The sequence below is a fragment of the Lates calcarifer genome, linkage group LG5 (assembly GCF_001640805.2).
Source record: "Lates calcarifer isolate ASB-BC8 linkage group LG5, TLL_Latcal_v3, whole genome shotgun sequence".
NCBI lineage: Eukaryota > Metazoa > Chordata > Actinopteri > Centropomidae > Lates > Lates calcarifer.
In genome coordinates, this window is record NC_066837.1 from 17,625,303 (window position 1) to 17,637,354 (window position 12,052).

The window sequence follows — 12,052 nt, forward strand, 5'->3', positions numbered from 1 at the left end:
CAAGGTAAAACTAGTCACTACAATATGCGTGCAGAAAGAGGAAAAGAGAAGAGGAAAGGGTCTGGCAGAGGACTCTTGCACAGCCAAGAGGTTTCAAAAGTCACAGCTGTTCCGAGACAGTAATTTGTGATGATGTTTTTAACTTCTGCTGATTTACTTCTAAATAGTATGAGAAGCTGAAATGATTCTACTAATTCATAGTCATTACATTTTAAAAAGAATATTTCAACATCATTGCAATGCAGCACAAATTACAGCCACATTCACAAAGCCAGGGTACATATTTAATGGATTAAGACATGGAATGAGAAAGAAAAATGCAGTAGTACAATATTTACAATTTTGGGTGTCAAATCATGTCCCCTGGTTATAGTGCGACCAGTACTATCTGTCAGCCAACTTTACCTTTTGCCTTTATTATGTCAGTGTATTTACCTGAGGGGAGAGAAACTGAGGCACTTGAGCACGTAGACTAGGCTGGGAGGAGCTGAGAGGTGGCACAGGTGGCTGAGGAGGCTGCTGCTGCATGGCCCGGGTTTGTGCTGCTCCACTACTGCCAAACATTCCACTGGGTATCTATAAGTAGGAGTCATAAAGGGACAATGAAACGTCTTCAAAACCTCTATATTTATTCAAATTACTAAAGCTATTTTACACCATTTTGTAACTGAGGATATGAGCCATCGATCTGGGAAGGAAGTGCGTCTTTTTTACCAATCCAGCAGACAGATGCATGAAACCTCAAGAGTCAGGTCAAGAGTTAAGCATCCAAACTGTCAAGTCTTTATGAATTTGATGGGTGTATTCAATACACGAATGAGTGCACTTGAGTTGGATGAAAAAGAAAACTTAAAGTTTACTCAAAGGCCCATTGGGCTGATCATATTCTCAATCCACACAGCAATGTCTAAAAACATTTTTCAAAGCTTTTACCCTCAAGGTCTAACTTTACATTACACCTTGTGGACCGAAGCATAAACGGAGCACCAAGTGTGAGCAGCTGGTTGTTTAGATCGTGAAACTGTGAATATTTGGATTTTTCAAGGGGCCCAAAAAATTTGCCTGTAAAATACAGCTTCATCCACATTCCACGTTGCTGGAAGAGGTCTTTCAATTCAGTGCAAGCAAAACAAAAAAGCCCGCTTACAGTGCCTTTGTTTGGGCTTCAAGGACATACTGTAGTTTTTCTGGGCCATGGCTGCCTCTGGGGGTGATATTTGATAGAGCATAACTATCTGATTTCAATGGGCACTTCAGGCAAGGTCATACACACATAAGTGAACAATATAAAAGAAGAGATTTGGAAGCGCATGCGGATAGAGTGAGTGAGTGTAAAACAAATTCATTTTATGTGCCACAGCCGCATCATATACACTTAAATTCTGCACAAACCATTACATTTTAAAATGATGGTTATGAAGTTGCAGTGTGATAAACAGACTGTTGATAATAATGTTTTGCACTGAATAAGGTTTTGCTGTCAGTAGATTTGGTTGTTAATAAAGAAGATGCTCAAATGTACTCAACATTACAAGCTTCAAAAAGGTAGTTTTTGCTGCAGGTTTATTATTTGAACTGTGTAACATTGTTACATGTTATATTTTTCAAATCAAGTTCAGGTTCTGTGGCATTGAGTGGTACAACTGTGCATGCTCACTGTTGTTACCTGTCTGTTGTTCAAGTTTTGCATGGTCAGCCCCGGGTTGCCCTGTCCCAGACCCTGCCCAGGAAGGCTACTGTTGGCCAGGGGGAGCTTCAGGCTGGGGGAAGGCAGAAACGGTGATGGGGGGGCGTCATCTGACAGAACACCATCCTGGATCAGAGCAAAACAAATGTTTAGTGGGGGAATACAGATAAGAAGATAAGAAAGCATTAACAATTACAATTCACACATTACAAACAAATATATAAGTATATGAAGTCAGATTTTATGCCAAGATTTGTACTGACCACAGGAATAACAACTCATTTCAACCTTTACTTGAAACAAACATCAAAATAATTACAATGTAAAAAGAGAAAAAAACAGCTCCTCAAATGATCAGTTGCTCATTTTTTTTTTTTTTTTACCTTGTCAAGAAAGGTGGTGCGATCAGAGGGGTCTTTGGAGAGTGCAGAGGGCCGACACACCAGGGGCTTGTTCATGCCGTTGCTGTAGTCAGACATGCCCATGCCCCGCTTGTCCAGGTCCGTCTTCTTCTCCAACAGGGCGCCTGGGAACAAAGAGGAGGATGGGTTATTATGAAATCTAGACATATATGCGGAAATATACCGCATGACATACACACTACACAAATATGATGGTGAACTTACTCATGGCCTGGTCAAGGTTCATGTTGTTGCTCTTCAGAGCCTCCTCAGCAGGGTCTCTCTATAACACATGAATAACAGGTGCTTCTCAGTGATCATGAGTTAATTGGAAGGTTAAAAAAAATTTGCCCACAACTGAGCAGTTCTCTCAAGTTAGGATGACTGCATTTCTTATTTGATGTTTTGTTTCTCTCTTAAATTATTGTGTATATCTTCAGGTGTTTCTTCTCTGTAACAAAAGATTCTTCTACTTGAGAGAAAGCTGGTCAGTGCTATGTGTCAATGTCATAACTTCTCTAAATATTTATTTAGAGAAGTATTTATTATATTTATCATACTAAATATTTTGCCCCCATACCGGAAAGCCCATGTCAGTGAGCTGTTTGATGAGACGGTTCATGACCCAGGCCTCATCTGGCTTGTGGCCCATCTTCCCCTGTCAACACACAAGCAAGTTAAAAAACTCATTTTACCAACAATATAATTCCTTCAAATGACAACAACTGCCACCATTAACATCTATCAGTATATTTATGACTACAGTCAAGTGTGTTTTCTGACCTTGCTTGGGCCTTTCTTGGGTCCATTGCCCCAAGAGTTGCACGAGGAGCTGCTCTCCTGGGAGGTGGGGCTGTTCCACATGTCCCCATCCTCTGTGTCCCACTGGCCAGTGGACATGCCAATCTCCTCTCCTCCACTTCCCCAGCTATCTTGCATAGGTTTGGGGCCTGAAAAGGAGACATCAAACACTGTGAGAAAACAATAATAGCATATTTAGCTGATCATCTGTCAGTGTTTTAGTATGTGTGGAGTATCCTAAATACACACTAAGAATACACAAGCCATTTTAGAGGATGAGCAGCAGGTAATTTTCAAGATGACCACTTGGTGCCACTGTTGCCATTTGACACTCTGCATTCCCCCTGCGCCTACACCTCCCATCTACCATTTCCAACATTTCAAACCAACAGCACAAATAACCAAGACCTACTGAGGCGTGGAATTGCTTTAATCCCAGCAACAGACTAGCACTATCGAAAACCTTCAGAACTAAAGAGCAAACATACTGAGAGTTACTATCGGTTGGGCTTTTACAGAGGAGTGTGGTACCACTGGACACAATCTGTCTACTGTAATGTTCATGCTGACAGACAGATGCAGAAAAGCTACTTTACAATGATATAATCTTCCAAATGCCATGCAGTCTGTACCATAAACAAATTATTAGGAGACATTTGTGCAGCTTACAATGTGTGGTATTGTATAGACTCTGTGGAATTTTCTTGTACACCACCACATATAAAAGCATAATAATCTGTTATGTATGGCTCTGTATGGTTATACTATGCGAGTTTAGCAGTCAGAAGGGGTTGTGTGCCCGGGAGTGTCATCATCAACCGATGGCACCGAACATATTGTCGCATCTTGCTACAGCGCTCCAGGCCATGTTGTTTTCTTATGGTTGACATCATGCATCACTGCGTCAGCAATTATCATCATCTGCGGGCATCACCTGGCTTGCAGGGTGCAGAACCTGGGGGTCCGTTGGCCCTGCCATAGGGTCCAGAGGGCTCGTGGCTGCCATCTCCCCACCCTCCTACTCCCCCTGGGGGTTTGCCCCAGGCAGAGGTGCCATTGTCCACAGTTGATGTTGGAGCTGCTGGCTCTCCCCAAGCAGGCTCCGACTTGGGCTGAACACTGGGAAGCTCTCCCCAACCTGGAAGAAAGAGTATAAATAAGAAAAAAATGATTAAGTAACTCTCACTGCAATAAAATTTTTATCTACTTGCAAAAGTTTGATTTTAAGATCTAAAAACCCCTGGTTTCAAAAAGCACTGAAATCTGCTTTATATCCATGTACAATTCAGATCTTTAACTGCCTTTTACCTCAAATTATAGTATGATAATCAAAGCAGCTGAAAACTACTTCAGTACTAGAGACTGAAATGTTGTCACTTTTTCTCATGCCGTCTTTTCAGGCCATCATGATGAGCTATTGTGACATATTAATGAGAAAGACTAACAGTGAGCTTGTCAGTTGAGACAGTGCCATGTTGTCTATATATAGAGGCCTCCTCCTGACAGCAGCAGGTCCTTGACCAGCTCAGTCTGGCTCATCAGGTGGTACATGTGTGTATGAATCTGTCAGAGATGGATGAAAGCAGCAGCTCAGGCCAGCTGGTGCAAGCTCTTCCACACCGTCTCTTCTCCCTTTATCTATACTAGCTTCAGTAAAGATGCCTGCTTAGGCATAAATGTGTGTCTTAAGATGGTCATGATGCTCTTTGATAGGTGCAATGTAAAAGGGAAACAGCAGAGGGCAATGGTCTCATTCACAATCAAAAGGAGAGGAGAGTGTTAAGTATTAAAGCTTTTCCATGTCTATATGCATGGCTTTTGTCTTTACAAAGACCTTTTTGAACTGGCTGCAGTGCAAATTTGAGCTTAGTGTACAAAGTCTGCATGCATGATCATTAAGAGGCCCTCAATACCTCTGAGACTATCTGCTTAATAATCACAGAGAATTCTTTTAATACATAATTTTTGAATAGAACAATCATCGTTGCCAACAATGCTTTTTATTAGTTATTTAGTTACTTTATGTGACAATGAGTGAAAACAACTCTCTATCTAAATATTTAAATTGGTTCATTAATGCCATGCCATGTCATTAGTACCATCTCAAACATACTTATGAAATGTGATTTTTTTTTTTAACATATATTTGATACATACATACTGCATTTCTAAATATTCCAGTCTTCATGCTTTCTCAGAATATTAAATATTATTACCTGGGTTGGCGAGGGGGGGTCTACCCTGAGGACCAGCACCTGGATGTGTGGCAGCATTGTTGGGTGACCCATTGTTGTTTCCATGGTGTTGCAGGTGTGTTGGGGGCTGGCCATGATGGGGATGGTGGTGCATGTGGTGAGCATGATGGTGATTGTTGTTCCCAGGGCCGACAGAGTGATTGTTGTTGTTGTTGTTGGGTATAATCATTCCACCATTCTTACTGGGAGGTGGGCCGCTATTGCCTGGGTTACTACTGGGATTGTTGCGATCCCACATGTTGACAGTCTTGTTGTAGGCGCTGGGATCACCCCATGTAGATGTTCCATCATCAATCTCCATTTTCCTACGGATGGAGGGAGGGGAGGGCTCTTCCCAGCCCGTGGGCTCCATGCCCTGGTCCTGTTTGCTGACATTGCCCCAGCCAGAGCTGCTCTGTTTCACAGAACCAGGACCACCCCAGGAACCAATACTGCCGCCTCCTCCACTGCCAGTGCTGCTGCTGCTGCTTTCTTGGGGCTTGGAAGAGCCCCAGCCTCCCTGCACTGGGCCATTGGCACGTGAGGTCTCCCCCCAGCTGCTATTATTCACAGCAGGGGTAGGCTTACCCCAGCCTCCTCCTCTATTTCCACCTCTGGGGCTTTCCTTCCATCCACCACTTCCTGCATTCCCTCCTTCTCCTTCCCACATGCTGCTGGAGGACCCATTGTTCTTGACCTCTGCTTCTCCCCAGTCTCCTGTGCTGGAGCCATTGGAGCCCCCATTGCTGTTGCCCCAGCCATGGGCGCTTTTGGGGCCTTCTCCCCAGCTAGTGGGCTGACTTTTTGTTAGGCCATCATCCCAGCTGGGTGACTTGTCCTCAGAACCCCAGGATGGTGTGCCCCCACCTTTAGGACCATTGGTAGGCAAAGGGTCTCCCCAGCCACTGGTAGTGCCATTCGGGGCTTTGCTGAGTGACTGTTGGGGATCTCCCCACCCTGATCCAGTCTGGATTGGCTGAGGTGGAGGGGCTCCCCAGCTTGAGGATGATGATCCTTCACTGTCACTTTTTCCTCCAGACCCAGGTCTCTGATTGGAGCCAATGTTAGGGTTGATGGTACCTCCATTGGTGGATGAGGGTCCACCATTAGAGCTGGAGCCCCCTATGGTGTCTGAGCTGCTGCTGCTCTTCCCATCATCAGAGCTGGCTTCTTCCATCTCCCATACAGTGTGCTGTCGAATCGGGGTCTGTCCCCAACCAGAGTTGCTCAGCACCCTAGGGTCCAGGTCCTGGCGGGGTAGCAGAGGAGCAAATTCCATGCTGGAGGACCTGTCTCTGCAATGGGATCGACCCTCACTGCTGTCCCCACTGCCCTCACTTGCTGGGGCTGTTTCAGGCTGCTGGCCCCATGAGCTAAGTTGCTGTTCTTGGCCTGAACCAGAACTACCAGCATCTACTGAGTCCCAGCCTTTAGGTCCATCTCCACCCCCAGAGGATTTTCCCCAGTCACCCCAGCCACCACTTCCACTACTCCCTCCACCACTGCCTTGGCGGCCCCAAGCAGAAAGGCCTCCAGAAGGAGTTGAGTCCCAGCCTGAGTCCTTGGGGGAGTCAGCTGCCTTTGTTTCCCCACCACCCCATACAGAGCTGCCTGTTGTGTCCCCATTGAGCTGGGATGATTCAGTGGGTGATTGGCCTCCCCAGCCAGTTAACCCATGGATAGGGCTCATAGGCTCCTGAGCTTGCTGCTGTTGCTTAGTGTGGTTTGGTCCATCAGTGTTAAGGTTAGCAGGTTCCATATTGAAGGACAAGCTTGTGTTGGTTGAAGGGTGTTGTTGATCATTTTCGTTAGCACTTATCATGCCAACCCAACCTCCTCCACCATTATCTGCACCTCCTAGCTTCCCATTTCCCATGTTTCCATTGCCATTAATACCTGGTGGGAGAGATGAGGAGTTGGACACCCCATTTGGGCCAATACCACCACCTCCACCACCTTCATGGCCAAGAACAGGCCAGGCTGATGGGTTGGCATTGGGATTGAGGTTCAAGTTAAAATTGGGAGAGCCCCAGTTATTGGGCCCTCCTACTCGACCACCATTTATACCATCTTGTTTTCCATCTGAGCCCCAGCCTCTATTACCAGCTAGTGTATTGGCTGACCCAGGTCCCGTCATCATGTTATTGTTAGCTTTGAGAGAGGAGTAGTGGGCCTGTTGGCCTGCGGCACCTGTGGCCATACTCAGAAAACTACTACTACTGGTGGTAGTGACAGCACTGGTGTCCGGGTTAGAGCTAGCTGAACCCAAGGGGCATTCTGGTGCTGCAGGGTGGCTGGGGTCACTACTGCGGCTGATGGAGGGCCAAGCTTCTGTGTCACTTCCGTCAATAATCACTTTGTCCCAGCTGTTGGCACTGGAGGAGCTGTCAACTGGCAAAGAAACTCCCCAATGAGAGGTCTCATACTGGGCACAAGGGCCACTCTGGAGGGATATGTCTACAGAGAGAAAGGAAGGAGGAGAGGGAAGTGAGGTTGAGACAAAGGGGAACAGAGGTATATAACACAGAGAGTAGATGGAGATGATGAGTGAGTCAGAAAGAAACAAAAGAGGATTTCAGTGACAGAAGATGCAGGAATGCAAGAAATAAAGAAAAGATGAATAGAAGTAGAGACAAAGGGTAAAAAAAGAGAAAACAAAACAGGGTAGAAACAAGGGGGTGGGGAGGAGAAAGGAAAAAATACTTAAGGTTAGACCACATCATGTAATACAGCCCCTGTTAGTCCCACAGACCAATTTTATCCTCTTGGTTGGTTAATACTAGCTATCAGACTTGGCAGGATGAGATGGTCACACTTGTACATTCCACAATTCAACACATAATCAGAATGCACAGCCAAGCGTACTACATGTCATTTCAGCTGTGGCATATCCATATATCCTTTCCCTTGTGCAGTCAGCCAAACAGGAACAGGGAGAGGGAGTCATCGTGTTCTTTCCTTTACCAGCCCTTCTTTCTTCCTCTCTTTTGAATTTTCTTTTCACTTAACTTCCTTTTCCATTTCTCTTTCCAACTCATTTCCCTTACTTTCACTGTCTTGTTTTGCCCCCTACTTCCTTGTCACTCTCTAGGTGCCCTTATCTATTATTATAACTATCTCCTGCCTCCTCCCCCATCTCTCTCTCTGTTCACATCTCCTCTCTCCCTATCTGCCCCCACCTCTTTCCTCACCCTTTAATTTTTCCCTCTCTCCCCTCTGCTCTCCTCTAACTCCCAGCAGTGAGAGGCCCATCCGTCTCCATCGTGGCTTCACTGGCTGGGGCTGTGAAGGGAAGCCCAAGTGGAACGCCGCTCATTTATTGGAATGAAACCAGGACGGCTTCTCATCCATCACTCCCTACGCTCCGCCGGGCCTACCCCTCCTTCAACTGCACTGCACTAAGAAACCACAAAACATTTCCTCCATGCTTATGTGAATATGTGTGTGTCTACTGGATTCTCTCTATGTGCATATATTTAATACTGTATATGTATGTGTGTGTATATTTGATTGTGTATACAACATCAGCTTTTATCTCAATCTAGAAAACTAAGGACTGCATGAAAATATTGTTCTACTACTTGCAGACTTTAAGTATGATCCACAAATTCAGTACCATTCTACAAAAAACAAGGCTTTTCCAACAATTCTCTAATCAACATTGTATCGCCCACAAGCAATTTCATTAGGCACAAAAGCATCCCATCAGAGGGGGAACTAATAATAGACTGAGTCGATGCTGTAAAGGGGTAATCAATCAGTGGGAGGCAGCTAATCAATGATCTTATTAATGCTAGTGGGTGAGAGCAGGGAGGCTATCGATCGAGCATGCAAACATCCTAACCACTAGGCAGACCACATGTAATGGGCCAAAAAACCAAAGAGAACTACTGCTACAAATATCACCAGCACATAAGGCCAACCAAGCATATGAAGAAGAAATTCATTCAGTTAGTTCTGGAGAGGAAAGGAAAACTAAAGCGAAATATGAAACAGTCAAAATGTGTACAAGCTGGGTTGTTTTCCAACATTAAGCAAAAGTAGTTGTTTTAGTGGTAAAACAGTAGACATGTTACTGCATATACAGTACTGTGTATTGTAATGCAAACATAATATCTTTTATGAAAATATAAACACCAATAAGTTTTCAAGGAGGCTACAGCATTAACTACATTTAATATAAACAAAGTCTAATTACAGACCATATACATCACAAAGAGCCATTTTCAACAAGCATTAGAAGCCTAATGGACAATAAATGTTTCTGGCTACCCTCCTGAGCAGCTACAGTAAGTGTGACTCACTAACCTTTAATTATAAAGACCCAGGCTGTGTTCGTAAAATATTTGCCTTGTTTAGCAATTAAGCTACCGTACCTTCTATTACTCTGCCATTAGTTTCCATCAGATTGTTTCAGTGATTTCAATAATAGCTAGAAGTTATCCATCATGAGATAAAGACCCAGTGGTCAAAACAGTCTAGTCACATGAGGGAAAAGTCCATTTGTTTCAGGTGTGTGAGGACACACACACCACATATCCAAATACTAGCCGATATGTGGCTTTAAGATACTGCGCAACACACCACAGAGTGGCTGTGAATGCAATTTTCACCTCAACACACTTATCTCCTCTCCCCAGGCAGCCTTATCGCACAGGGTTGTCAGACTGATGGCACACACACACAAACACCAACACTAGTTTGCAGTCAGTTTGCAATCAGTTGCACACATATAAAAATAAACTACTAAAACATCACAAAAAAAACAATCCCTCATAGCTGCTATACCAGTGCCAAATCTTTTTGACAAAAGGTAGAAGTTGTTCTTCAAACTTAAAAACAAGCCATGTGTGAGCCTTTGATTAGAAAGTGTTTAATTGGACAGTAAGAATGGTGGAATTAAGGAAGATATTCAAGGGACACAGAAGTTAACCCCAGTATATCTGTGTCTTTACATACTTAAGGATGAGATACACGTTTGTATATAGGACAGTAGTGAATGCTAGAGATGTTACAATAATCAATCAACTGTATTCGTTGAACAAATGGGTCATCAGTTCCAGTTTGATTAATTCCTCTTTTGTGTTCTGACATGGGGGAATAGTGCTGCTGTGAAGGAGAATGCCCTGTTTTTACATTTATCTTAATTACAAAAACATCTTAAATTTATCCAAATTGAGGTGTTTAGGTATCAAACATCCCTACTTGAAACTCTGAATGAGGTTTGAATTCCACTACAGTTGAATGAGTGAAGTGGTTCATGAAAGGCTGATTTGGCACCTTTTCAGATCTATTGATTTGAAATATGCCTGCTTGCCACCCAGTCAAATTGTAAACAAGACTGAAAAAAAACCCAGACAGCTGATCTTTTTAGTTATCAATTCAAGCTCTCAGTGACTTGTAGGTGTTTTGTGTTTTAAACGCAGGGCGGAAAAACATGATGGCATCATAAAAAGCCAATGATGATACTTTCTTTCTGCCTTGTTCCCCCCCCACCCCTCACCCACCAGGTATATCTGTCTCAGTCACATTTACACATTCTGTTACTTAGGAGCATAAAAACTGGTTACATGGTAAGTTAATAAATGCCTGGAAGGCAGTCATGTTTTTTATCACTCCTGTTACAGGCACTGTGAACAAACCAAATTTCAAATCAAAAAACCCCTGCTAAAACAAAAGGGAAAGAAAACAGAGTGTGCACTGCCTTCAGTAGAAAAAAGGGGTCAGTCAAAGAGAGAGAGACAGAGTGCCACTTCCCAGAGTGCTTACACAGATCCATGCAAGGAAGGGAAAACAACACACATCCTCTTAGTGTGTCTGCAACAAACTACCTAGTCAAACCACAAAATCTTCACAGTACCAACACATCACTGCCACTGGGTTACTGAGCTATATCTCAGAACTGTGCACTGTGCAGTGTGTGCAGGCATTTGTGTAAATATGTGCAATATAAATAGCAAATGTAGGTATCTGCCTCGACAAAAATGAAAGATTATAATCTCCACAAAAGGAGCGTTTATCACAGGGTTATTGTACTGAATTAAATTCTACTATACAGGTGTTAATCCTATTGTGTCTATCCAGGTAAATATGTACGTGTGCAAGTGTAGACTAATGCAGAACAGACTCTTTTCCTTTCACTTTGACATGCCTTGATTGTTCCCCTTTCAACTACCTCTACAGACATTCCAACAGAAAGGTCTTGCGGATTCTTGGCAAAGCAGTGATTTGGCAGGAGTAGGGGGATGAACGCAGGCTGAACATGAAAAACAAAGAAAAGGGGACAATTATTTCCATCTACCGTTTGCATTCATGTGTCAGTAATGCGTTGTTGCTTTCATTCTGGTCACAATTAGGAGGGCAGTCTCTGATTATGCTTTGTGAATAAAAAGGGTCAAAAATAAAAAAAGGGGGGGGCTCCGATGGCTCCCCTGATGAACAGGGAACAGGGCAGCTTTTTTGTGTGCATGTACATACAAGCCAGCGCAAGCAGTTTTCTGCACAGAACCTGCACTACGACTAAATAGTACTAACTATTTCCTAATAATGAGTGCACCAACAGTGCTTATGCTGAAGAATTTAAATTAAAGCATCAACACAAGCCAGCTTGCCAGAGTTGAAGCAGAAATAAGCAAGAGATGCGCTGATAATGAGGAGAGCTGCCATCATAGAAATGGGCAGGTAGCCAAGAATTAAATACCTCCCCTCCCCTTTGAATGAAATGAGAGGCAGGGTGACAGAAAAAGAGAAGGAGAGGGTGGTACAGAGAGATGGAGGAAAGTCTGGGGGGAGGGGCTGGCACTTGCAATGACAAGGGAAAAGAAAGGGAGACGGTGAGAAAGAAACATGAACAGAATAAGAGAGATGGTGCGGCAATAAATGGATTCTTAAGTTTGACTGTGGGCCACGGCCTAATCTCAGTTTTCTCA

The 12,052-nt window shown here is 43.8% G+C and overlaps 1 protein-coding gene across 6 annotated transcripts in view; it reads right to left on the reverse strand.

Annotated features, from left to right (window-relative positions):
- Nucleotides 1-12,052, reverse strand: part of tnrc6c2 (trinucleotide repeat containing adaptor 6C2) — a 131,674-nt gene that overhangs the window by 14,993 nt on the left and 104,629 nt on the right. For 5 of the 6 annotated variants that reach the window (XM_051070689.1, XM_018664988.2, XM_018664986.2 and 2 more), the window contains 8 exons: nucleotides 5,106-7,580; nucleotides 3,824-4,027; nucleotides 2,872-3,038; nucleotides 2,669-2,746; nucleotides 2,314-2,371; nucleotides 2,071-2,213; nucleotides 1,667-1,813; nucleotides 436-576 (listed from right to left, as the gene is read on the reverse strand). In XM_051070689.1, the coding sequence (XP_050926646.1) occupies nucleotides 436-576; nucleotides 1,667-1,813; nucleotides 2,071-2,213; nucleotides 2,314-2,371; nucleotides 2,669-2,746; nucleotides 2,872-3,038; nucleotides 3,824-4,027; nucleotides 5,106-7,580 (3,413 nt within the window). Of the gene's footprint in view, nucleotides 1-435; nucleotides 577-1,666; nucleotides 1,814-2,070; nucleotides 2,214-2,313; nucleotides 2,372-2,668; nucleotides 2,747-2,871; nucleotides 3,039-3,823; nucleotides 4,028-5,105; nucleotides 7,581-9,499; nucleotides 10,601-12,052 lie in introns of those variants that run through there. The other variant, XM_018664989.2, reaches the window with a different exon arrangement.